Source organism: Ictalurus punctatus, chromosome 21 (genome assembly GCF_001660625.3).
Source record: "Ictalurus punctatus breed USDA103 chromosome 21, Coco_2.0, whole genome shotgun sequence".
NCBI lineage: Eukaryota > Metazoa > Chordata > Actinopteri > Siluriformes > Ictaluridae > Ictalurus > Ictalurus punctatus.
The window spans coordinates 20,387,053-20,414,568 of NC_030436.2; the positions used below are offsets into that span (position 1 = coordinate 20,387,053).

Below are 27,516 nucleotides of genomic sequence, written 5' to 3' on the forward strand. Positions count from 1 at the left end.
TATTGAATGGTAATAATAAAATTACAGTTTATTATTATAGAATGTATTATATTATAAAGTGTGAACATGTACGACCATGTAATACAAGTCAACATAAGGCGTTCTTTAAAAAATCCTTCTGTAATCCATTTGTCATTTTAAACCTGCTAAAGTAGCTAATGCCAACTGCTTAAAAAATATATATATGTATATATGTTCCTTAATTTTATAGATTCAGTCTTCACTTGGCTCTTCGGTTTCTAGATCTTGAATCTTGTTTCTGAAATATCGAAATAACCTCAGACATCGCAGACGTCTTTGTAGCACTCAACTGACAATTGAAAATTCTGAAAATTGCAAATTAAACTGAAAATTCACCCTTGCTTTCCTTTGGAGGATAAAAAGAACCTACAGTTCAATGCCAGATGGGCTGAAATCCAATTTTCCACTGGCAGTTGGGTGTTGGAAGTGATAACTTGGATTCATAAAATAAAATTGTGAAACACTGTGTTAGCACAATGTCCTTATTAGGAAAAAATACAGATATAGAAACTAGCTCAGCATTGCTCTCAGGGGTATGCCTGCAGATTTTTAATCTACTTTTGAAAGCAGTATAAAACCACTTATGAGTTTTCCAGTTGCTCAATAGGTGCAGTTACCGAAGTAAGTATCTGTTTATTTTAGACCTCTTTTCTGTGATAATTGTGGTTTTTAATGTTGAGTGATTTTAAAGGAAGTACCAATTTCTGAAATGGCTCCAAAAACCTAGATGACTGCTGGGTCATGTACAATATTTCTCTCACAGAACTCACAGAAGAACTGATTTTCATTTGAATATTAGAACACGCTGTTCTCTGTATGTTCTAAAAATGTGTCTAATGTTTAATGTTTTGTGTTAAGAATATTATAAAAATCATGTGTTGTTGGAATGTTCTTGTTCTTATTGTTCATCAATAAGGTACATTATGGACAACACAGTAATATTAACCAATGTTTGTGTTTTGTCATGTCAAGACCTTGAATGAGTATCATGTTAAGTGATGCTTAACATGACAAGTGCTGAGTTCATGTTAAGTTTTATTAATTTGTGCGTAATTCACCTAAAATTGGGTTGCCCTGTGTTTACTGTTTACAGTGAAGAATCTGTATACAGATGCATCTATAACTTGCAGACAAAACCCTATATATTGTATATATGTTTGCCAGTGTTGAACACTGCTGAAAGCCTTTTGTTAATAATATCTCTCCAATAAATATGTTTTTGTTTAACATGTTTTCTTTTAGTGGTCAGGTCTTCCCACATGGCACTGTGTTGGCACTGTTTTGTCTTTCCTTAATTAGAACTTTAGGCATTTAAATGCAGGGAGTCGTTGGGCTACAAATGCCTGTTATAAATGCCTTCCTTAATCTTCCCATGCACAAAAGTCATCTTATTAATTCTGCAGCTGTGAACAACTCAGCAGTAGGACTCAGCACAAAGGCTTAAGGTGGGAGTATATTGATACTAATATGATTCTGTTTTTACGTGTATAGTTTAACAGTGCCATTCTGTTTTGTTGTGCTTTTTTGCCACAGCCATTGAAAGATGGTGAATACAAAAAAGTTATTGATGCATGCTTGCCTATTAGTTATATTTAATATTAAACACAGATAAATAACACTTTTGAAATGGTAAATATTGTCCTGTTCTTCGGGTATTGTACATATTAGTATTGTACTTCAGCGTTTGATGCTTGCATCATATAATATATAAAAACTACTTTGTATAATATGATTTATTTTTCTGTGCATGGACTTTAAAACTTTTTTTAAACATATACACTGTCTTTACATTAAGCATCCATTAACAATTTTTTTTGTTTGTTTGTTTTTTGGGTATGATTTTTTTGACTGAAAATGTTTCTCATGAACTTTAAAAGCTTTTTTTTACCAAAAGAAAAAGAAAGGGGGAAACAAAAAACAATAACAAACAACCAGAAAAAAAGTAAGATAATCAGTATTTACCGTCCACCTCTCCTCAATCCACCTCCAGGGTGCGTACATCATTGAAGTAGTTAATAAATTGTTGCCATTTTAACAAAAATGATTCACCCCTGCCTCTGATGTTATACTTGATTTTTTCAAATTTTAAAAAGAAGATTAAGTCTTTAAGCCAGACTGATATAGAGGGGGGTTGTGGAGAGGTCCAAGACAGCAATATTCTGCACCGAGCAAGTAATGATGCAAAACCCACAACAATAGATTGTTTATGGTTCAGAGGCTGATACTGAGATGGAACACCAAAGATGGCAATTAAAGGACATCAAATTTGATTTTAAGAACGTCGGACATAGTTTCGAAGAAATAGTTCCAAAAGTTCTGCAGTTTGGGACAGAGTGCAAACATATGACTCAAGTTACAGGACGAAAGTTTGCATTTTTCACACATGTCAGGAACATTGGGATATATTTTAGACAGTTTACTCCTAGAGAAGTGAGGTCTATGGACCACTTTAAATTGTATGAAACTAAGTCTAGCACAAGAAGTGGTGGTACGTATATTATCTAACGCTCTGCCCCAGTAATCATCCTCAAGCTCCAGGCCCAATTCCTTTTCCCAAGCACTAATGGTTTTGATATTGTAAGAATCGACCTGTGACCAAATCGTTACATATGTCCGTGAAATAATGCCACCCTTATGAGGATTCAGCTTGAACACCTCTTCCCATGCAGACTTTGTAGGTAAGGAGGGAAAACCAGGGAATAGGGAGGAGACACAATGCCTAATTTGAAAGAAACGGAATAGGTGAGATGGAGGCAGGCTGAATGACGAGGACAACTCAGAAAAGTTTGCAAACACATTATTAATGAAAATATCCTCAAAGCATTTCGGACCCTTCTTTTCCCACAAAGAGAATGTGGAATCTATAAAGGAGGGGGGAAAGAGGTGGCTATTACATATAAGTGCCATGGTTTAGGCCGAGATGGATTTAAAATGACGGCGAAACTGATAGAAAATTTTTAGAGAGGTACGTACTATTGGATTATCCGTGTGTTGTGAAAGGGGTATAGGAAGGGAGGAGAACACCATAGCAGGGAGGGAGTTTGAAATACAAGACTTTGCTTCTAAGTGGCACCATGGAAGAGAGAGGGCCTGCACCCAGAGCACCAGATTCTGAATATTATCTGCCCAATAATAATACATGAAATTGGGCAAGGAGAGGCCACCACTTAGTCGACTCTTTTGAAGTGAAAATTTGGAAACCCTGGGAGTTTTTCCTGCCCATATAGAAGAGGAGATTAATTGGTCTATATTCTTGAAGAAAGATTTGGGTAAAAACAAAGGGATGGACTGAAAAAGGTAGAGGAATTTTGGAAGAATGTTCATTTTACCGTGTTTATTCTACCAAGAGGGGATAATGGTAGAGCTGCCCATCTTTGAAAGGCTGACTTGATGTATGAAATTAACGGTGTAAAATTCGCCCCCATTAATGCAGAATAAGAACGGGTGACATTAACTCCGAGATATTTGTATTTTGAATCCTCCAAATGAAAAGGTATTTCAGTCTGTTTTATCTTTTGGCCAGATTGGTTTATGGGGAAGCATTCACTCTTTTATAGGTTCAGTTTATACCCGGAAAATTTCCCAAAGTCATTTAATATGCATATTATCTCTGGAATAGATGCAATTGGATCTGTAACATAAAGTAGTAAGTCATCAGCATACAGAGCTATGTATGTTATGTTCAATTCCTTTGCAAATTATACCCTGAAATACAGGAAGAGTTCTAAGCGTTATCGAGAGAGGCTCAATCGCTATGGCAAAAAGTAAGGGAGACAGAGGACATCCCTGGCGCGTACCCCGCGACAAAGTAAAATAGTCAGATTTAGCATCGTTGGTATATATGGAAGCTTGCGGTTCCACATATAACAAACAGATCCATGATATCAGTCCATCCCCAAAGCCGAACCTCTTTAGCAACATAAAAAGATATTCCCATTCTATCCTATCAAACGCCTTTTCTGCGTCCAAAGAGATGACCACTTAAGAGGAGTCGCTGTTTTGTTTTGAATACAAAATACTAAGTAGAGTACAAATATTAGAAAAGGAATACCGTCCTTTTATAAATCCGGTTTGCTCCTCTGAAATAATACTAGGGAGAATCCCCTCTAAACGAGAGGCCAAAAGTTTGGCTAAAATCTTGACATCAACATTGAGGAGGCTAATAGGTCCGTACGAATTACATAATGTTGGGTCCTTCCCTTCTTTAAGCAATAGAGTTATAGATGCTTGTCTCAATGTTTGTGGCAGCGTACCTAGTTCTAAGGATTCCTCGAATACAGCCAGAAATAATGGGGCCAATGCAACATGAAATTTCTTATAAAATTCGGAAGGAAACCTGTCTGGACCAGGTGATTTCTTAGATTGCAATGAATTGTACAACAATGTTAAATATTTATTTTTGTTTGAATATTAAACACTTGTATTCATCAACGTGTATTCCATTCATGACTATAAATAAATCCAGAATGGCCAGCATAAATGAAAACACTCAGTAATATAGTCTTGGTGAAGGAGCGTTTACTTCCACTGACCCGAATTCAGCTGATTATCAACATTTAATAGTAAATTATGTTTATAAACAAAATGTTTAGTCAAGGATGAAATTAACATTTATGCAGTTATTCATAATTTATTTAACATTTAAACAAACATCAAATATTAATAAACCGTTAAAATTATGGTTTATTAATGGTGCTGCTCATAGCTATTCATGTTAACTAATACAAGGAATAATGCTGGTTAAGAGAATTAACCCAAGTTTATATTAAATAACACGTTTGTATGAATTGATGTGACCTAATTGTAGTCATTAATGGATTAAATATTAATTAATGCAGGTTATTTTGTAGTTAACATTCAAACAAATATCAGTTAATACCAATGTTCATTACCTTGCTAGCATTATTTTTGGTGTATTAATGCTAATGTTAAACAGTTTTCTAACATTGTTTATTGGGATAAAAAAAAGAAAGCTATTCATTATTTATTAACTGACAAGTCATGTCATTAGTCATGAAAATATTTGTACTAGTTGTCAGAGATTTCCCCTTGCACTGAGCACTGGCGTAGCGCAATACTGCGCACTTCCAGGTTGTCAAACATTTGTTTACTTTGTACGTGTGTTTGTTTTGATTAGTTTGTGTAATTAAACTTCTCATGTGTCTTTGTTGCTCGTGCAGCATTATCTCAGTGTTTCACCAGCTGTGCGTTACAGAGCCAGTGTTTCTGTATTTGCGTCCTCCTGTTTTGATCTCGTTTAATGGTTTCTTGATTCCTGTTTCTGGATTTCCCCTGTTTCCTCTGTTTGTACATCGCATAACCCTTGCCTGTTCTGTGGATTACCTTTTGGATCACGATTTAGATTTTTCTGCCTGCCTCTCTTTAAATAAAGCCTTTAACTGCACTTGCATCTGCCTGATCGCCACCTGATACATGACACTAGTATGGTTTTGAACACCTGTGTTAACTTACAATGTTGGTTATGTAGATGCCTTTACTTGTCAGGTTCTGTATAACTAAACACTAGTAGTACAATTAAAATCTGCCGAACGTGTCAGCATTGTGCAGTCTCCATATTTGGTAATCACATGTAAAGGGTCAATCAATGAAAGTACTTTAAAGTAACAGTACCTGCTTGTAATAAGTATATTGGGCCTTATATCTCCAGTGTTTTTATTTGCACCATCAATAAACTTAACGTAAGAAAGTTCTAGAGGCTGCCGTTCATGCCTTATAGGTCATTTAATACTGCTATAATGTGTTCATAATTAGGAAGGAAGTTTGAGTTACAGTGGTTGCTTTTCTGTTTTAAATGTTTTATTGTTTATGTAATATCCAGCTTTCCCCTGACTATGCTTTTGCCTGACTTTGGTATTGATGAGAGTTGTGTGGTATGGCTTTGAGAAGTCATCTCTTGTATATTATGTGTTGAACAGTTAAATGTACCTGCTGGTGCATGTATCTGGTGATGGTGTATTACAAAACAATGTGGCACAAAATATAATTAAGGATATTATTCACACCTTTCTCTTCATGGTCCATTTCATTTTTTTTTTTTCCAGGTACACAAGAGGCAAGGACTTTGATTCAAATTTATTTATTTAGTTTATGCATAGACATTAACAAGAAACATATTATATGCTTGCTTGTTGGTGCCCAGTGATGTTGGTCTTCATCTTTTATTCAGCCACTTCTTTGATCTAAAAAGTTATACACATTATTATAAAACCTTTAAATATGCACTAGATTTTTGTTTAAAAAAAATTCTACAATTGAAATAAAATTTCTTCATAAAGTAGAACATACTTTTACAACATCTCTGCTCTTGACTCTCAGCTTGTTGACCTGGGACTCAGCAATGTCAGCACGCTCCTGAGCTTCCTCCATCTCATGCTGCACTTTCCTGTACCTGGACAGGTGAGTGTTGGCCTGCTCCTCCTGTGAGAGTGATGGACAACATCACAGTCAGTGCTGGTAATACGGAGTATATATGGACTCGAGTACATAGTGAATGTAGGGTGTAGTTAATCCATTAGGAAACTTACAGCATCCTCAGCCTGCCTCTTGTAGGCCTTCACTTTCAGCTGCAGTTTGTCCACAAGATCCTGCAGTCTGCTCACATTCTTCTTGTCCTCCTCAGTCTGAAGAGATTGACCTTAATTTAGATTTTATTTTACTTGCAGTTATATAATCTACATGTACTTAAGTACACAAAATACCTGGTAGGTGAGCTCCTTCACTCGTCTTTCATATTTGCGGACACCTTTAACAGATTCAGCACTACGTCTCTGCTCAGCCTCGACTTCACTTTCCAGCTCACGCACCTAGAAGAGACATTTTGTTTTATGAATGTGGCTCAGAGAACAAAGCATCCTATGTATAAACACATTGGATATTTCTTTTCACAGTATAATGAGTTCAAGGTACCCTAGATTCCAGTTTTTGGAGCTGCTTCTTTCCACCCTTCATTGCAAGACTTTCAGCCTCATCCAGACGGTGCTGTAGATCTTTGACTGTAATCTCAAGGTTTTTCTTCATCCTCTCCATGTGAGCATTGGTGTCCTGCTCCTTCTTCAGCTCTTCTGCCATCATGGCAGCCTAGTGTACGAGTCATTGAAGTGTCAGGTTTACTTTTCATGCATTTGTAAAGGACACTGGTGCAAAATCTATGTTCTTGAACACTCACATCTGTGATGGCCTTTTTGGCCTTCTCTTCAGCATTTCTGGCCTCCTGGACAATATCGTCCACTTCACCTTGAATTTGAACCAGGTCAGTCTCAAGCTTCTTCTTGGTGTTTATTAGACTAGTGTTCTGTTGTAGCAACACATGAAGACCATTATTATAATTTACCAAGCGATGTGAAATGGAAAGCAAAGTTCCATGGTGCAACAGCTAACCTGAGAGTGCAGCAGTGTCACACGCTCACTGGCATCAACCAGCTCCTGCTCAGCCACTTTGCGGCCTCTCTCTGTCTGCTCCAGTGCAGTTCTGAGTTCCTCAATCTCCGCCAGCATCAGGTTATTCCTGCGCTCCACCATGGCCACCTGCTCCTTCATTTCTTCCTGTCCTCTGACAGCATCATCAAGGTGCAGTTGGGCATCCTGATGTAAATGGAATAGTTAATTGATGCCTGAAGATAGATAACTTTTAACCATTGAAAAACAAATGGAGGTGCACCTTGAGCTGTCCTTGGACATTCCTGAGCTGTTTCTGTGCCTCAGCAGCCTGGCGGTTGGCATGGCTCAGCTGAATCTCCATTTCATTGAGATCTCCCTCCATCTTCTTCTTGACCCTCAAAGCATCATTTCTGCTCCTGATCTCAGCGTCCAGAGTAGTCTGCATGGACTCAATCACCCTCTGGCTGTTTCTCTTGATCTGCTCCATCTCTTCGTCCTTCTCAGCCAGTTTCCTGTCTATTTCACTTTTGACTTGTGTGAGCTCTAGTTGAATACGAAGGATCTTGGATTCCTCATGCTCAAGTGTGGCCTGAAGAATTATGTTGGATATTAAGCAATTTGGTGCCAACCCATTCTCATTTTTTGATATGGGGAGTTCATAGGCAGTCTTACCTCAGCTTCCTCAAGCGCAGTCTGGATTTCTGATTTCTCAATTTCCACTGTCTTCTTTGCTTTCTCCAGCTCATGGATGGTCTTTCCAGTCTCTCCAAGATGTTCAGTCAGGTCAGAGACCTCCTCTGAGGGGAAGAAAAGTCCAGTTGAATGTTTATAAAAATAAATCTGTATACTAATTCCCAGTATTTTACTGTAGTTCTAAACAATATGTGTAGTTATATTTGAGTAATATACGCTGCAGATTCTTGTTTTCTCTCTTCAGGGTCTCGAGATTGTCCAGAGCTTCCTCATATGAGTTCTTCATCTTAAAGAGTTCAGTGCTAAGTGATCGAGCCTCTTTCAGAGCTCCTTCCAGTTCAGCCTGGCTTTCTTCATACTTCTGCTTCCATTCTGCCAAGACCTGAAAATGTGGAGGACAGTTACATGCTATGCTAGCTTTAGAACAATCAACACAGGCTAGTAGACCCTGTTGAGTTGACAGATGCTAGACCTTATCAAAGTTCCTCTGTTTCTTGTCAAGATTGGCAGCCACGCTATTGGCTCTCTCAACATCGATCATGAGGTCCTCCACTTCACCCTGCAGTCTCTGCTTAGTCTTATCCAGAGAAGCACACTTGGAGTTCATAGCTTCAATGGCTTCCTCTGCCTCTTGTAGACGCTGAGCAAGCTTTTTCCTGTAAAAAAGTATCTAAGATCTTTAGTTTATGTTTGATTATGTAAACATTCTTATATAGTGTATATTTTTCTATCTTCTTATTTAATTTACTTGGCCTCTTCAAGCTCCTCGGTACGCTGGATGGCATCAGTCTCATATTTGGTTCTCCACTGAGCCACCTCACTGTTGGCCTTGGACATTCCACGTTGAAGCTCAGCCTTGGCCTCTTGCTCTTCCTCAAACTGCTCTCTGAGCAGATCGCAGTCATGACGGGCTGATTGGACAGCATGGGCCAGAGCGTTCTTGGCCTGTAAGCAAACAATAAAGTTAGTTAAATCTATTCTTGTTAATGTGTTCTTACTGGTGTATTTACAGACTATATGCAAAATGTGTTTGTCAGATTTACTTAAAACTATCCATGTTCTACCTTGACTTCCTCCTCAATGTGTCTTTTGAGTTCCTCAATCTGCTGTGTGTAAGCTTGTTTTCCCCTGGTCAGCTGAGAAACAAGTGCTTCTTTCTCCTCTAGCTGACGGCCAAATTCACCTTAAATATGATTGTAAATTATGTTACCAGGATTGATCATGTGATTGTAGAATTTTCTGGTTTATTGCGATTTAATTTACCATTCTCAGTCTGCAGGCGTGCTTTTTGTGTGCTGATGTCATTCAGTTGACGAACATGTTCATCATTCTTAGTCTTGAGTTCACTCAGCTGGTCCTCTAGCGTGCGGCACACCTTTTCTAGGTTAGCCTGGAAAAAGAATAATTTGTAGAAAATGCAAATATTGTAGCAAAATCATGACTTGTCTACGCTGTGTGTGGGTAAATACTTTGAAATTTAATTCTCCTGTTAGTTGTCTATTTAAATACAATGGTTTTTCATTTTAAGGATTGTACAGTATTTAATAAATTTTCTTATTTTCAGTTCCTGTTTTTGTATCTTAATGCCAATTGTAAATACCTTTGATTTTGCCACAGCCTCCATGTTACTGGAGAGGTCATCTATCTCCATTTTATATTCACTCTTTTCCTTCTCCAGCTTCTGTTTGACACGCTGAAGATTGTCGATCTGCTCTCCAAGCTCAGCAACGCTGTCAGCTTGTTTCTTGCGGAGTGCAGCAGCTGTGGCTTCATGCTGCAGAGTGGACTCTTCCAGATCACGGCGCATTTTCTGGAATTCGGACTCTCGCTTCTTGTTCATCTCGATCTGAGCAGCGGTGGCACCTCCAGCTTCCTCAAGCCTCTCACTGATCTCCTCAAGTTCCCTGGAGAGATCCGCTCTCTGCTTCTCAACTTTAGCACGAGCTGCACGCTCAGCCTCAATTTCCTCCTCCAGCTCTTCAATGCGAGCCTGAAAGTTCGGTTTTCATACCTTAAACATTCTAATTTTAGAGTACAAGCCTAAATTTGATTATTTCTCACAGATGAAGTACCTGAAGCTCTTTAATCTTCTTCTGAAGCTGGGCACCCATAGACTGCTCATCTTCTATCTTACTTAGTAGCTGGCTTATTTCAAAGTCCTTCCTGTGTGGGGAAAAATGTCAGATGTCAAAAAAAAAAAAAGATTTCAGTGAAGTTTGATATTTTATTTGTATTATAAATTGTATACTTCTTGATCTTCTCATCAGACTGCTGCTTTTCGTTCTCCAGGTCCATTATTGACTCCTGGGCCAGTTTCAGGTCACCCTCAAGCTTCCTCTTGGCTCTCTCAAGGTCCATACGCAGCTTCTTCTCTTGTTCCAGTGAACCTTCAAGCTAAATTTTATAGAACACCATAATAAAACACCTGACTATGATGACTGCTAAACCTTTTCTTTAATTTAAATATTGTACAGATATTTACATCATCGACTTGTTGCTCAAGCTTGAACTTTGATTTGGTGCCAGAGAACCCTCAAGCTGTGTATGTGAGCGTGTTAGTTTTTCACCTGATAATCTATAACACATTTATGAAATATTTCATTAAAAATAGAACACTAAAGTCTTACATCATCCACTTGTTGCTCAAGCTTGGTCTTTGATTTGGTCAGAGTGTTGACTTTGTCTTCCTCTGCCTGGAGATCATCCAGAGTCTGCTGGTGTGCCTCTTGGAGGGCTTTCTTCTCCTTAGTGAGCTTGGCAATGCTCTCGTCCTGAGAGGTCATCTCCTCAGTGAGGTTCTTGACCTGTGAAAAAGAGTAGCTTTTGTCATATAGTTTTTTTTTTTTTAAGTAATAGGATTGACCTTTACCTTCATGTTGAGCGTAGAAGATGTGCACTCTTATTATATCTAATGTGTTTATTTTAAATCTGAGTTACTATTCAGTTATTAGTTAATACCACTCAGATCTACAATAATGATGAACATGAAAAATTTAACCATAGTCACGATCTGGATTTTAGTAGCTGAATCCACACAAGTATGGTGTATAGCATCTGTTAATTTATAGTGCATTGCAACACACCAACCTTGTTCTCAGTGGCATGTTTCTCCTTTTCCACTTTGGCCAAGGTGAGCTCCAGGTCATCAATATCCTTCTTCAGCTCAGAACACTCATCCTCCAGTTTCCTCTTCTTGGCAGTCAGCTCAGCATTGATTTCCTCCTCATCCTCCAGTCTCTCAGTTGTGTCTTTGAGCTTGGCCTCAAGCTGGATTTTGTTCTTGATGAGCCCCTCACACCTTTCCTCAGCATCAGACAGGTTTTCTGATTCCTGTTGATTCAGATGGCTTATTATCATGACTTTTTTTTCTTTCTATTCTACAGAGACATACCAACTAGACTTTAAATACTCACAGCTGATACTTGGAGTTGCAGGTCATTTTTCTCCTGTACCAGAGACACCATCTTCTCCTCGAGCTCTTTCTTTTTGGCCAGCGCTTTTGCCAAGTCCTCCTTCATTTTCTCAAAGTTCTCCTTCATGGAAGCCATTTCCTTCTCAGTCTCTGCAGTCTTGAGCAGAGGCTTGATCTTGAAGTAAAGCTTCATCCATGGCCAGTGTTTCACATTCATGAATGAGCGGATGTTGTATTGGATGGAATAGATAGCTTCCCTGGAATTTGAGTTCAGTTCCATTATTATCAAATGTGTATGTTTAATTAATGTATGTTTCGTTTGCAGTGAAATTAACATGCACGCAGTATTTGTATTTCTTTGTTTTTAATTAAATTGCATATACCTCCTTTCCATCATTTTGACAAACTCCCTCCGCATGAGGTAGCCACGGCACAAAGCCTGAGTCATGGTCACTAGATTTGCAAGTTTATCATCTCGCATCTCCTCTAGGGTACCCAGCAGACCGGCTTTGAAGAACACCTACCAAGATTAAATATGGAACTATAAAGCTACATAGATCACGTTTATTGGATATTCAAAATTTTTTAGAAAATATATAAGATTGTAATTAATTAAATTATTGTAATAAATTATTTCAGATCATGCAAAGGAAAAAAAACCCTGTTCATATAAATTTCTGGTAAAGTTCTAAAACTGTGTTGAAAAGTAATCTTAATCCTGTCTGAAGGACAAATAATCTTAAATCATTGTCCTTCATTTGTGTTTCATACTGTATTACAATCTGTTCTTAAAAATCAGATTTCATGGGTACCTTGGTGTGTCCAAACATATACTGGGTGTGGTCGACATCAACAGAGCCCAAGAGTTTCTCTGACGCTTTCTTGTTGTCAATGAATTGGCCTTCTGGGATGACACTGGCATTCAGAACTTTATACCTGTTTTCAAATAGTTAAATTATATAGGTACAGCAATAAAAGAATTCGTTCTTAACATCTGTAAAAATATCACAAATGTTGAATTGCTGTGAGTAAATAAATGACCTCTGCTTGAAGTCAGCATAGAGGACTCTGCTGGGAAATCCCTTTCTGCAGATTCTGATACCCTCCAGCACACCATTACACCTCAACTGGTGGATGACCAGGAAGTTCTCCATCAGACCTAGGTTGTTCAGTGTAGTGGTACAATATTTAGCAAAAACTCTTACAGTCAAAGACATTCATAGGTATTTTGTTGTTTATTTACTAATAAAGATGTAAGAAAATAAGAATACCCACCTGGAGTCTTGGATTCATTTGGAATCAAGCAACGCACAAAGTGAGGGTGAGTGCTCCTCAAGTTGGACATCAGCTTACCCAAGTTCTCCTGTGAGTTTTACATTCAGTGGTTTAGTAATAATAATAATAATAATAATAATAATAATAGCCTGTCCACACCTAAACTGGAATAGAGTAAACCAAGGTCAACTAGTATAAATTCAGTAATATTAATCTTTGCATAAATTTTGAACTACATAGTGGGAAACAAATTTAACGTTACAGATGTAACATGTTTTAAAATGACAAAAGGAATAAGTGAAGATGGATGAATTTCAGATGGGAATCCAACTAATGTTTTTGAAGCAGAATAACGAGGGCTTCTTAAAAACACAAGTAAAGGAATTGTAAACTCTGCTATTTTCACGTTCTGAGGGTAGAAACGGAAACAGTTGCAGATGACAGAATCCAGGCAGAATAATCCAAAGGGAAAAGACAAAGTCCATGGTCCATAAACAGGCGAGGGTCAGGCGATCAGGCAAACAAACAAAACAAGGCTAGGCAAAAGTTGAGGTCTGGGACAGAAACACTGGTCAAAAGTAACTTTGTAAACGCACGAGAAAAAGGCTTAGAGAATGGCAGAGAATGAGTCAACTGAACATTACTTCACAAGGTCTCTTCGCTTTCAAAGTCTCTCTTATGCTGTGGTGTTAGTGTGTTTGTAATTGAATGCAGGTTGGGGAAGTGTAGTCCTCAAAGTCCATGTTTGTAGTTGGCGGTGCCTCCTGGGAAACTCAGTCGTGACTGGGCTGAGATATGACGGTTGTGTATATAATGTGAACCTGATGTTTACTGTTGGTTACACTCTGATAGGACTCTTGCATCTCTTATGGCAGTTTTGTCAGTAAATGTCATGTATTTCATCCTGTTGCTGAGACTAAAATGTATATAAAATGTGGAATCTGTGAGTGGAATCCATTCACTCAACCTTTTATGTTAACATAGTTTCTGTTAAATTGTTCTCACCCTGAACAGAGCAGACACAGTCTGGAAGGAACCACCCTTCTTCTTGCCTTTCTTTCCACCAGTATCAGCTGTTGACAAATACAAATTAGTCGGTTATTGTTTTCCTTATTATACTTTTGTTATTGTTTTTCTTATTATACTCTTACTTTCTCAGTCCAGAAATATCTTAATTACTGAAAGTAAAAAGTCTGTTTATCAGCTCATTTATCTTACCATCGGGACCACCATGGGCTACATACAAGTGGCACAACAGTTTGTTTGCTGCTTTCTGGTACAGCTGCACAACAGAGTCATTCAGTGGATCCTTGTTCTTGTCCAACCAGCCGTTAACATTGTAGTCCACAGTGCCGGCGTAGTGCACCAGGGCGAAGTGGGCCTCAGCTTTGCCTTTGGCGGGCTTTGGCTTTTGGAAGCAGGCACATTTTCCAAGGTGCTGGTCATAAAGCTTGTTCTTGAAGGTCGTGTCAGAAGCCTTGGGGAACATGCACTCCTCTTCAAGGATGGAGAAGATGCCCATTGGCTGTTGGTAATATTCATTTTTATTAAAGAGTCAAATGACAAGGCAAACAAGTTGGATATTTAGCAATTTTTTTTAAATGTACTTCATTGAAACACCTTACCTTCTCAATGAGCTCAATGCAGGCAGCCAAGTCCATACCGAAGTCAATGAACTCCCACACAATACCTTCTTTCTTGTACTCCTCTTGTTCCAGCACGAACATGTGGTGGTTGAAAAACTGTTGCAGTTTCTCATTTGTGAAGTTAATGCAGAGCTGCTCCAAGCTGTTGAACTGTAGATCAATATATTAGACATTTCCAAATTATTGTTTAAACCAGTGGAACACTCTTCATGGAGAAAAACAAATATTTACATCAAAGATCTCAAATCCAGCGATGTCCAGCACACCAATGTAGAACTGTCTTTGTTGCTTTGTGTCCAGCATCTCATTAATTCGGACGACCATCCACATGAACATTTTCTCATAGATGGATTTGCAGAGGGCACTGACAGAGTTGTTCACCTGAATAATGTAAAAGTTAGCTTTATTGAGTATTGTCCTGTAATTTGTGCTTTCTGTACAAACAACGCTTCATTCTCACTTGTGATGGTTGAATAATAAGACATTACCTGAGGTACAGTCTGGCCTTTGGTTACAAACTCATTTCCGACCTTGACTCTTGGGTAGCACAAAGCTTTCAGCATGTCAGCTGAGTTCAGGCCCAGAAGGTAGGAGATTTTATCAGCAACTGAAATCAAGAAAGCGATGTTATTCATTATTGATTCAGGTTACTTGTTCTAAAAAAAAATCTTGTGCATATTTTTAAATGTACCCTCAGTGCCATCAGGCTCAGCCTGCTCCTCCCTCTGCTTCTGCTTGAACTTCATGGTTCCATGATGCATCACAGCTCCAGTCAGCTTGTAGATGTTAATTTTCTCATCAGCGCTAAAGCCGAGGATGTCAATGGCCGTCTGTGTTGGAAAGCAAATTTAGAAAAAGTTGCAGTTTTTAATTGCTTAAAAGTTTTTAAAAATCTACTTACATCTGTGGCAACAAACTCCTCCACATCATCGATGCTCTTGACTGTGATTTCACCCTGGCTGATCATGGGGTAGTCGTAGGGGTTGGTGGTAATGAGCAGTGCCTCTGTGTTGGGCAAACAGTTAATTTTTTAAAAAAATTAATTGGTTCATTCACACATTCAACCTGCTGAATGTTGTAGCCAATGTAAAAAGACCCAGTAGCATTATGGCTTTGAAGTTTCCTTACCAAGCAGCTCTGGTTTGTGCCCAGTCATGAGCTGGTAGAAAATGTGGTAGCTTCTCTCAGCACACAGCTGGAAGGTGACTCTTGACTTCTCCAGCAGGTCTGTTGAAGTTTTTGTAATGCATTCATTATTAAATTTACAGAAAGATGTTTTTAACGGGTTTATTTCAAATTCACAATATAACATCTCAGATTCAGATGTTCCATACAGGTGTGTGGATAATCCTGGTCATCTGATTGCAATGCAGATTTCTATACAAATGTTTAGTCATGCTTATATGCATATGCACATGAACCAGTTGCCACAAGAAATTCACACAGCTGCATGTAAGAATTAATGACAGAAACTTACAAGTTTCAATATCAGCTGAGGCCAGCTTGCCAGTTTGCCCAAAATGAATTCTGATGAATTTACCCTAGAAGGTAAAAGCATTGCAGATTACAGCAGTGTAGTTTGATATGTTTTTAATTCATGCTTATTGTGTTTTATGAACGGTTACAAGAGCTTATGTGTTTACTTACAAAACGAGAGGAGTTGTCATTCCTCACGGTCTTGGCATTACCGTAAGCTTCCAGCAGGGGGTTGGCTGCAATAATTTGGTCTTCCAGTGAACCCTAGCAACAGTAGCAGATGTTTATAACAGAAAATTGAGAAATACACTAATAGATGCTGCATGTAATAGAACAACTCACTTACCTGCATTTTGCCAGGCTCCGCCTTCTTCTGTCCAACCACGGCGATTGTTGCAAAGTACTGAATGACACGTTTTGTGTTCACAGTCTTTCCTGCACCAGATTCTCCACTGCAAGTGAAATGAGTAAGCAATGGTCTGCACTTATAAAACAACAAGTGCCTCAGCACTTCCAATCCATATTTATAGTAAAAGGTTATTTTCATGTAAAAGATGGTCTTTACTCAGAACAAAGTAAAATGAAGCTTTTGTCAGCTATAGTATGCTTTAAGTAATTGGGTCTACCATGTACCTTATTTGCAAGTTTGTAACTAAGGAACTTCACGGAAAATATGAGTTTTCAGATGTGAGCCTAAACTTACGTAATCAGGATAGACTGGTTTTCACGATCTAAAAGAATAAAGAGAATTGTTAGACAAGTTGCATCATTTATCTATCCAGCTATCCATTTAAATAGATAATTAGTTTTTTCCGAAGTGGTTGGACAAGACCATATCATACCAGTGAGCATGAACTGATAGGCGTTATCAGAGATGGAGAAGATGTGAGGTGGGGCTTCAATCCTCTTTTTGCCTCTGTATCCAGCCACAACGACTGAGTCGTACACTGGGAGCCACTTGTAGGGGTTCACAGTGACGCAGAACAACCCTGAGTAGGTCTGAAGGAGAGTCAGAGTAAATTTTCATTAGTTTGTGTCACTGCACACTCTTCTATTTCTCTTTCATAATTGAGTAATTCTTTGTTAAACTTACGTAGATCATCCATGCTGCGTAACGCTCTTTGAGGTTATACAGCACAGAAGGTTCACTGAGGTGGGTCATCATGGCCATGTCCTCAATTTTGTCATACTTTGGGGGATTCATGGGATGGACTTCATCTTCCTTAACTGTGACAGTCTGTGTAATAAAAGTATATGATATATTGCAGAACATCACACTTTGTTCTAGCATAAATTTAGATCCCTTCACCCTCTGTGAGATGAAATACTCTACATTACCGTGCATAGTTGAATTAAAGGGTTAATTCAGTCTCAGACTTGTCACTTACTTTTCCGCACAGAGTTTCCACAGTGGCTTTGCCACCCTCTTTACTCTTCAGTGTACCCTTGAGATACATCTCAGCTGCATCAGTCACATACACTGCAGTTTTGGCATCAAAAGGTTTCGTCTGAGCCTCAAGCCTTTCCTTTTCCGGCTTCCGGAGGTAGACGGCCGCCGGGCCGTAACACTCCATTTCTCCATCCCCCATGGTGGCTTGTTACTGGGGAGTCAAACCATACTTCTAATTCCGATAACATGCTCACTTGAGATACTTGATGTTGCCTATATCTGTACTGAACAGCAGTATAATATATGCACAGTTTTCACACTATTGGTAAATTTTCTAGATTTCTGTTAAAAATTTGACATTAAACTTAATTTTAATACACTGTTTTTAATCATACACTGCCAACTTTCAATAAAAGCATTAACATCATTCTCATGTACTTGGTATTTTTAATGCCTTACCGTAGCTGATTACTGATGTAGAAATTAAGGACAGACCAGGACTGGCACTTGTTGGAATCTGTAAGAAGTAGAAGAGAGTTTAGAGAGTGTCTGAAAATTAAATATATTATCAACATTTTCCAAGAACTTTAAAAAACAACAACCATTTTTTAAAGTATGATCAACATTAACATTTAAGACACATGTAATGCCTCACCTTTGCAGGGTGCTTGGGTAGCCTCAGTGTTTGGGGGACTGTCTTATATAGTGATATTAATGTTCACTCAGCAGAACCAACCAGCTAAGTTTGGTCATGGATTCAACCATGATGTATTTCTTCCCTAAGTGATCATCCAGTGTGATGTTTGTTTGTGTATCATATTATATTATGAAATATTCATCTTCTGTGGAAAGGTTATTGCAGTGCTTGGTTTTTATTATATTGTTAATATCTGGGAATAATTATTTTCTTTGACCTGGTAAACAGGTAATAAACACTCTTAGTTTTGGATACTAGTAATTTAATTTGGTTTATACATTTAAAATGTTACATATTTAAATGCATAGATCAACCTCAGTGTTAAAAAGGTTCCAAATTTTGAATGATCAATATGATGGACATTTATGGGTCTCTTGCCTGTCCAATTAAAATCTTCAGACAGTTATTTTTAACTTTGAATGCTATGCTATGTTAAAACGATTCAAAGGTCACAAGAATTTTTAATGAGTTTGGCATTGAAGAACACCAAGATCAGGTTTATCACCGGTGTTCTGTTACAAAGACACAGCAATCTTTTCATGTTATAAATATATTTACAAGGCACAAACATCAGTCTTCTAAGGAAATTGGTAATATCATGTGTCCTTTATAAACTGCCAAAAAGATTCAATTCCAAGTTCCAGGTCTAAAAACAGAAGCAAAATGAATAATACTTTACAAGACGTTCTCCCGACCTATTCTAAGCTGCCCACAGATGCAGAAATTTAGCGGTACATGTACAGATTTTCCAACCAAGTGCAAGAAAAAACCCCAATATGAAATATTAATTCATTTATTATCAGTAAGTGCTTTATCCTTATCTGTCCCAGAATTAGCATTAGGGATGAGGCTGTAAGCAACCAAGTATGTGACTTAAATTCACAAACTACATTTACTACTAGGAGCCAGTTTCCAGTTCACCTCACTATTTTTGAGTGTAGAATATCAGATGAACAAAAATCCAAATATCTGTTTCCAATAGCATTTCATAAAATGTAGTATTAAATTGGCAGATAATTACTTGGCCGTAAAAGTCCAGAGGTTATTGACTGCGATGAACTGGATTCATACATTTATTTTTCAAAACCCAATCTTAGCTTAACATGCTTATTCAGATCTAATGAGGATATATACACCTGGTCTCAGAACTAATGAATTTAATGTGTATCGAGTAAGCATTTAGCCAGACTCCCTACGACTTTCCCAGATAAGATAAGCGATAAGATAATACTTTATTAATCCCCAGACGGAGAAATTTGCATGCCATGCTCTCTGGCAGTCTTTGAGTAAGTAGTGATTGAGTTCAAATATACTTTTTGGTGGATTTAGTGTAATATGGGGATTTTAAGTAAAGGCTTATGGTTATACCAGTATAGTGAGTTATATTATTTCTCTATAAATTATTGTGCATGGTTTATACCTCTTTTATAGCACATTAGCTAATCTTGTTGTTGTCTTTGTTACCATTGCAATTGGATAGATGTCCCTTTGTAGTTTTAATCTGATTAACATAATATTTATTTTGGTAAAATCAGATTTAAAAAATTATAAACATTTAAATATTTAAAATATATAATCTTCATACATTTATAATATAAAACTCAGAAAGTTTTCTGAAAATGGAGCAGCTAGTTTACAAGATCTTGATAATTAGTATTGAAATATTAGTGTAGAGATCATTGGGCAGTAGTTTTAGAACTGAAATGTCTCCAAGATGACTCACTGGGTTACTAATGACCATCCTAAATGCCTGTCTTAATATTCACTTGGATGAAAGTCCTCTGTTACACACTGCAGCTGTGGCATCACACAGCATTCGCCTTGTTTATTTTTAGAGCCATGCAGCTTCTTCTTTTTTTATTTTTTTTGGATGAAGGTGGGCTATAGCACTGTGAATGCAAGTCCTATCTGAAAGACATCTTCTGTTCTTGTCGAGCATCATTACCTCAGTTTAACAGATGTAGTTGAAATTGCATGCTTTAGTGGAGACTCGTATCATCAGCAGGAAGCTACCGTAATTCATATTGCATTTATATTTTGCTTCATCTTTTCATCTTTCTAGCTCTTGATTCTGAACAGTGATGTGTTACTCTGCAGTGTCTGTTGAACTGGTACCCAAGAAAACCTTTTCTGCACTTCAACAGGTAAGTGCTGACATTTTTTCTCACATAAAATTGATCAAATTCATAACCTGTTAGTTCCCAAAAACTATATAATTCACCTAATTTTAAATACTTTACACAATGTGGCAGTTTGCATTGTTTATCTAATTTTCCAAATATAAGTATTCTGTTTTGAAAACCACTGTAAAAAATGGAACTTTATCGATTATTAATATAATGATTTTAAAAGATTGATTCTTGATTACTTAATAGAATCATTTTAATAGTACACCACTTCTGTTTTTTATTATGTTTTGAGATAATGTGTGATATCCTGTTCCCTTTCTCTTATCTCCAAATATTTTTGATAGCAATATGTAAGAATTTTTTTCCGTGTAGGCCAGAAAATACCTTGCTCTGTAACTCTGTCTAGGAATGTTAATTGTGTGGCAAGAAAATCACGTACAGTGTCATAGTGTTGGATGTGCTATAATTCCTTTTGTACACAATCCGAAGGTGAAAATGACATCTGAACAGAGTAAAGTAGACTGGATTTGAGTTGAGATAATGATCATTATACATCAGACTATTAAAGGATGGACTATACTCTGTATACTATACTCTGGTTGGTAGATAAACTGTGAGTTCATTATTATATGTAAGTAAGTGAGCAAGTACATTTTATTTGTAACGCACATTGAAATTCAGCTTACACTGATCAGAGTGCTGTACAAAAACAATAATAAAATATAATATACAATGAAATAAAAAAAAATAAAATAAAAAAAATGAAAAAAGAAAATAACAGTTAGGCTACTAATCAACAAGTTAATAGCCAGGAATGGCCAAAGAGGAAAAATGTGTCTTAGGTCTAGATTTAAAAACAGAGATTGAGGGAGCACTCGTAATGTCAGGTAGCAATTGATTCCATAAACTGGAACAGCAACTGAAAATGCTGTGTCACCTTTTAATTTAAGACCAGGGGACATGTAGGAGAGATTTATTGGCAGACCTGAGAGTCTTGGGAGCTGAATGCAAATGAATAAGGTCAGAAATATAAGATGGGGCTTGTCGATTAAGAGCTTTAAAAACAATCATCACAAACTTCAATTGAATTCTAAAAAAGACTAGAAGCCAGTGAAGTACGTCTAGAATTGGTGTGATATGATCACTTTTTTTTTTTGCATTCATTAACATTCTAGCCGCTGCATTCTGGACCACCTGCAAACGTGCCAATGAAGATTGGGGAAGGCCAAGTATGATGTAATAACTGGTATTATAATGTTGAAAAGTGAAAAGGTCATTAGGATCATTTACTAAGCATTGATATATCTGAGCTGATCTAACTAACCTTGAAAGTGCAGCACTGCCACATGCTGTCTGGCATGAAGCAGCTCCTTTTTGGCCTCATTTCCTCAGTCTCTGCCAGCATCAGGTTATTCCTGTGCTTCACCCTGGCAATCCGGAGATCCTTCGTGTCTTCAAGAAGCAGTTGAAGGTCATAATGTGAGAGCAGCCGTTGTTGATGTATATTTGAATCATTGTTAATCTCAATGGAGCGTACAAATTATTTTTGTTATGGCTTCTCGTCTCCTCTTCATCAGTTCTCATATCCTGAAAAGCCATCTCAAGTCAAGGTCTTGATCTTTGTTAAATACTGGTCTGTATGAAACAACAGACACACCTCAGTCGCATTTTAATTCACTTTGTAATTTCACAACATAACTAGTGTGAAGTTGTATGAGGTAATCGAGTGGTCTTCAGTGACGTTCTCAGAAAACAAAAAGGAAAACAACTTTGAAAAGCATAAAACTTCTGAAAAGACTGTTCATGTAATGCTTACACAATTACTAGTCTTGATTTCTCACTTATGTCATCTAAAACATTCATGCATAAAAAAATTAATATAATGTTTGAAATGTCTGGTCTAAAAGCTCTGCTCTCGATTAGCAGGGAATCAAGTTAATGTGTCAGTATTGGCTCAGATTTAATACCATGCTGTAACTATAATCTACTTCTGGCAGATGCATTTGCAGAAGCTCCGGAGTTACAATGGAATCAAATTAAAACTCAATATCATGAATGCGCTGCCCTTAGTAGGAATAAATACAGATATGAGAACTCGTACATTAAAGTCATCTCTCAGGGTGGATGAGGTACATCACTCCCTTTAATTCTCTCCAAACATGTTTAATTGGGTTCTAGTCCATGCACTCGCTTGGCCACCCAAGGAGATTCACAGAATCTATACACAACGTCTCAAAGCCATTGCCATATTGCCTGGACTGTTTTTGTGTCTTTGTTGTGTTGGAAAGTGATCCTACTTTGATCGGCTCACCTTTCCCATCAGTCTCCCGGTTCCTGCTGCTAAAAAACATCCCTACACAACATGTATTACCCTTCCTCTGCCTGGTGCTACACCTGAGATTGTGAAGTAAAGGTTCTACTCCAGATCTGTATTTATGAAACTTTATTTATGAAAGTGTTGGAATAGCAAGACCAACTCTTTGTTTTTGCTATACACTGAAGACATCTGGGAAGTCACTGAAGACATCTGGGAAAGTTACGGCAAGAATAAAATTTATATTGTTAGTAATATTTCAGTTTGAATATTTACTCTATTGAAGCAACTTATAATTACTTAACGTTTTGTAACTTATTTTATAGTAAAATCGTGTTGAAAATGTGTGTATCAAATATGATAGGGCAGGTATATAAGATAATAAATCCCTCAATCGTCATTGTATTGCATTTCATGATGCAATCTGCCTTATGCCTACCACAAGGTCAAATACACAGTTTTGTGTATTAGTCATTAGTTTTTTGTGTGTATTTTAGATGACAAAGAAGTACAGTGTTCAAAAAGAAATACAACCCCAATTCCAAAAAAGTTGGGATGCTGTTTAAAATATAAATTAACAGAACGCAATGATTTGCAAATCTCATAAACCCATGTGTTATTCACAATAGAACATAGAAAACATATCAAATGTTTAAACTGAGGAAATCTACCACTTTAAGGAACAAATAAGATCATTTTGAATTTGATGGCTAAAGTTGATGGCTAAAGTTGTGACGGGGCAACAAAAGGCTGGAAATGTAAGTGTTACTAAAAAGAAACAACTGAGGGTTAATTGTCAACAGGCTAGTAACATGATTGGGTATAAAAAGAGTATCTTAGAGAGGTCTTTCAGAGGGAAAGATGGGCAGAGGTTCACCAATCTGCAAAAAACTGCGTCTACAAATTGTAATTTTCCTCAACAAAAAATTGCGAAAGCTATGAATATCTCACCATCTACGGTAGAATTTATCCGTTTTCTGATATTAGAAAACCTATAGCTGATTATGGAAAAATGCTTAAATATAGGGGAAAATATGGGATAATTGATAGATCACTGGCACATCGCAGCGAACCAGCAACTACAATGCAATGCAAACTACTCCCAGAATGCAACGCAAACTACAAACATGGCTACAAACCAAGCCTTAATTATCGTATTCGTTAACCCGGCTTTTGATATTGTGCATTGTTGACTACGATTATCTATCTAAGCCTAGTACTGCCTGTTCACCTGATCGTCTGACCACTGCTTGCCTTATGACTACGCTTTCTGCCTGATCCTCGCAATTTGGAGTCATTCCTACCTGCACTTGATTCCGTCTCAGGTACAGTAACATAACAGGTTACTTCACCGCGTTATGGAAGCAGTGGGTAAGCTGGCATGGCGTCAAGCTGTCGACGACCAAGGAAGAGCGATAAACGTTCACCAAAACCAGATCTCTCTCTTAATGGAGCAAATGGCTCGTCTGTCTCAATCCATGCTATTTGCCACACAGCCCCCTGTGCAGTTTCCAATGCCGGAAAGGTATGCTGGAGAGCCAGAGCGATTTAAAGGGTTCCTGCTACAATGCTCTCTCTTCTTCGCCAGCTACCCGGACATGCCGGCGGCTCGTAAGATCACGCACTTCCTGGAGCTCTTAACTGGACCCGCTTTGTTATGGGCAGTCTGGGAGTGGGAGGGTGGCACTATCGCTTCGCTAGAGGAGTTCATTACACGTTTGTGGCATGACTTTGATCACTCTCCTAACGGATGGTAGACGGGACAGGAACTCATGAGAATCACGCAGGGCACACGTGAGGCTGTGGAATATGCCCTTGAGTTTAGTACCATCGCGGCAAGGAGTGGATGGAACGAACTGGCCCTCAAGACAGCGTTGCATCAGGGACTGAACCCAGAACTGGTGAAGGAGTTACTCTGTCGGGATGTACAACTCTTCCCCGATGCGCTCATTGACCTCGCGATTCATCTGGACTGATTGCGGCAGACCAACCGCCCAGTGCTGCACGAACCCAATATCCCCGTGCAAGGAGCAGCTGCGGAGTCCATGCAGCTCGGGCAAGCGTGGCTTCGCGAAGGAGGGGAGGGAGAGACGTCACTGAGAGTTCCGCTGCTTTTACTGCGGAGCGGGCAACCACCTCATCCGCCAGTGCCCTCTCAAGAAGCCACGGTCCGGGGAGAGCGGGGACAACAGACCCCGACAGCAAAGGGTGAGTTCCAACCACTTACATACAACTCATGTATCCGTGCTACCTGTTGGGATCGAATACTCAGGGGTGTCTACTGTGCTCACAGCGCTGATTGACTCAGGAGCAGCCAGTAATTTCACCGATCAGAGAACAGTGCACGACCTAAACCTTCTCGTTTGTCCCCTACTCCAGCCATGTCGCATCCAGTCCGATGGGTCCCCCATAGGAGGAGGGAGCATCTCTCACTGTACAGCACCTCTTATACTCCAGGTCAGTACCTTCCATAGTGAAACCATAGTCCTTTACGTCACTGTCTCAGCCCGTCACCCTGTCATTTTAGGCCTCCCATGGTTGGAGCTCCACAAACCCCAGGTTTCTTCGGCGGACAAACAGGTTATCCAGTGATTTCCGTACTGCCACAATAACTGCCTGCAATCCCCAGTTATCCCGGTGGCAACCACAACAGTGGAGAGTCCCACTCCACCCGTTCCAGTCCGAGTTCCTCCCGAATATCATGACCTCATTCAGCAAGGATAGGGCGAGCGGATTACCATCACACTGCACCTATGATTTCGCAATTGAGCTCCTCCTCAGAGCCAGCCCAGCGCGAGGTCAAGTGTACCTGCTCTTTCAAGCCGAACATCAGGCCATGCAGGAGTATATTCAATAGGCTCTCCAACAGGGATACATCAGACCTTCCACGTCTCCCACCTCAGCAGGTTTCTTTTTTGTGGAAAAGAAGGGAGGCGGCCTTAGACCATGCATAGAGTACCAGGGCCTATAATAAGTTTCTGTTAAGTACCGTTATCCCTTGCCACTGGTACCTTCAGCCCTCAAACAGTGGCTGGAGCTCACTACCTGGGCCCACACAGCGGTGGTGCCAGGTCACCCGGGAGTACACCATACCTACCGTTTGTTGGCTGAGAAGTACTGGTGGCCCGAGATGTCCAAGGAGGTGCAACGTATAGTGTCCTCATGCTGTACGTGTGCCCAGGCCAAGGTACCGCGGACACTGCCCACCGGCAAGCTTAAGCCCCTGCCCATCCCAGCATGCCCATGATCCCACCTGTCCATAGACTTCATTGCTGACCTACCAGAGTCGCAGGGAAACACCACCATCCTATTGGTCGTCGATCGATTTTCGAAGTCCCTGTGTCTCATCCCACTACCTGCCATCCCGTCAGCCTTTACCATAGCCGTGCTATTGTTCCAGTATGTGTTCAGATACTTTGGGATCCCGAAGGAGATTGTGAGTGATCCGGGCCCACCATTTACATCCCGAGTCTGGGCCAGTTTCATGGAGAAGATGGGCATCACCGTTATCCTCACCTCAGGGTACCACCCACAAGCTAACGGGCAAGTGGAGCGGGCCAATCAGGAAATTGGTAGGTTCCTCCAGGCCTTTTGTGCCATGAACCCAGGGGATTGGTGCCGATTCCTCCCGTGGGCGGAGTATGCTCAAAACTCCCTACGACACCCGGCGATACAGCTCACCCACTTTCAGTGCGTCTACGGCTACCAGCCACCATTATTCCCATGGAACGCCAACCTGACCGACTCGCCGTCAGTCGATGAATGGTTCCACAGGAATGAGCAGGTTTGGGAACGTGCACACCAACACCTGGTGCAGGCCACACGCACCTCCAAGCGAAAGGCAGATCGTCAGTGGAAGGAACATCCCAACTACCAACCCAGTGACAGAGTGTGGCTCTCCACTAAGGACTTGAGGCAGTCGTTCCTGTGCAAGAAACTCCACCACAGGTATATCGGACCCTTCAGGATCAGTAAACAAATCAATGAGGTCACGTACAGGCTGGAGTTACCCAAGCTTAGCCGCATCGCCTGTTATTTCATGTGTCACACCTCAAACCAGTTATCCCGGGTCCATTAGCCACGGCTTTGCCACGTGACTCACCACCTGAGCAATTAGACACAGACGGTCAACCAGCCTACTGTGTCAGGACCATCCTTAACTCCAGGCGCAGGAGAGGCAAGCTGGAGTACCTGGTTGACTGGGAGGACTATGGTCCAGAGGAGCAGTGCTGGGTCCCATCTCAGGAAATTCTGGACCCAAACCTGTGTAAGGACTTTCATGCCACTTACCCAGCGAAACCAGGACCCCGGAGGAGGGGTAGGCCTAGAAAGGACTTGGCTCCCGGAGTGAGCCCTTTGGGTAGGGGGGCTCTGTCATGTTGCAGCGAACCAGCAACTACAATACCCAGAATGCAACGCAAACTACAAACATGGCAGACGAGGACTACACTTCCCACACACACGCACACCTTCTCCTGAGTTCTGATCACGGACACCTGCACCCAATCACACACACATGCACACACACATGCAGTATTTAAGTGACGGTTAGAGCATTACTAGCTTGTCAAGTAAACGCTCAGCAGCCTCGTCTCTGTCGTGAACCAAGCCTTAGTGTTCGTATTTGTTAACCCGGTTTTTGATATTGTGCATTGTTTGTTGACTACGATTATCTGCCTAAGCCTAGTACTGCCTGTTCGCCTGATCGTCTGACCACTGCCTTCTTTGTGACTACGCTTTCTGCCTGATCCTCGCAATTCTGAGTCATTCCTTCCAGCACTTGCTTCCATCTCGGGTACCGTAACATAACAATCACTAATTAGTGCCTTTGGAATGGGCAGCTTGCACATTTGGAAGGCATCATCAATAGAGAAAAGTATGTACAAATTTAAGAGCAAGAGATGCTTCCCATCCAGATTCCATCTTGTCTTTACTTCTGAGAGACTCTGCCTCTCTAAGATACTCTTTTTTATATCCAATCATGTTACTGACCTGTTGCCAGTTAACCTAATTAGTTACAAAATGTTCGTCCAGCTGTTTATTTTTAGTAACACCCTTTTCCAGC

General features: G+C 39.5%; 1 protein-coding gene and 1 long non-coding RNA gene across 2 annotated transcripts in view; one reads left to right on the forward strand and one right to left on the reverse strand.

The window, feature by feature from the left end:
* Nucleotides 1-6,102: 6,102 nt before the first annotated feature.
* On the reverse strand, nt 6,103-17,992 carry LOC108254799 (myosin heavy chain, fast skeletal muscle). The gene is made up of 41 exons (XM_053674104.1): nt 17,967-17,992; nt 17,771-17,828; nt 17,310-17,522; nt 17,015-17,158; nt 16,764-16,920; nt 16,625-16,652; nt 16,268-16,373; nt 16,093-16,185; nt 15,923-15,986; nt 15,574-15,672; nt 15,347-15,450; nt 15,137-15,275; nt 14,934-15,052; nt 14,677-14,826; nt 14,425-14,595; nt 14,018-14,324; nt 13,805-13,872; nt 12,800-12,887; nt 12,566-12,683; nt 12,337-12,460; nt 11,908-12,044; nt 11,526-11,781; nt 11,200-11,442; nt 10,740-10,916; nt 10,361-10,506; nt 10,185-10,275; nt 9,713-10,102; nt 9,376-9,502; nt 9,177-9,295; nt 8,861-9,057; nt 8,585-8,768; nt 8,329-8,494; nt 8,092-8,216; nt 7,700-8,008; nt 7,420-7,623; nt 7,208-7,333; nt 6,949-7,119; nt 6,741-6,845; nt 6,567-6,662; nt 6,328-6,459; nt 6,103-6,221 (listed from the first exon to the last, which is right to left on the reverse strand). Exons 3-41 carry the CDS (start codon nt 17,508-17,510, stop codon nt 6,201-6,203), a joined length of 5,802 nt encoding a protein of 1,933 aa, XP_053530079.1. The 5' UTR covers nt 17,511-17,522; nt 17,771-17,828; nt 17,967-17,992; the 3' UTR covers nt 6,103-6,200.
* Nucleotides 17,993-18,053: 61 nt separating this feature from the next.
* Nucleotides 18,054-27,516, forward strand: part of LOC128628741 (uncharacterized) — a 68,614-nt gene continuing 59,151 nt past the window's right edge. Inside the window, exon 1 of the long non-coding RNA XR_008393175.1 lies at nt 18,054-20,152. This is a non-coding gene — a long non-coding RNA (uncharacterized LOC128628741). The remainder of the gene's footprint in view (nt 20,153-27,516) is intronic.

Coding starts and splice junctions, on each gene's coding strand:
- LOC108254799 (XM_053674104.1), bottom strand. CDS start 17,510: ATGGGGGATGGAGAAATGGAGTGTTACGGCCCGGCGGCCGTCTACCTC. Junction 10,917..11,199: donor AACATGCCACTGAGAACAAG/GTTGGTGTGTTG, acceptor TCTTTTTCACAG/GTCAAGAACCTCACTGAGGA. Junction 8,009..8,091: donor CTGCGCTTGAGGAAGCTGAG/GTAAGACTGCCT, acceptor ATAATTCTTCAG/GCCACACTTGAGCATGAGGA.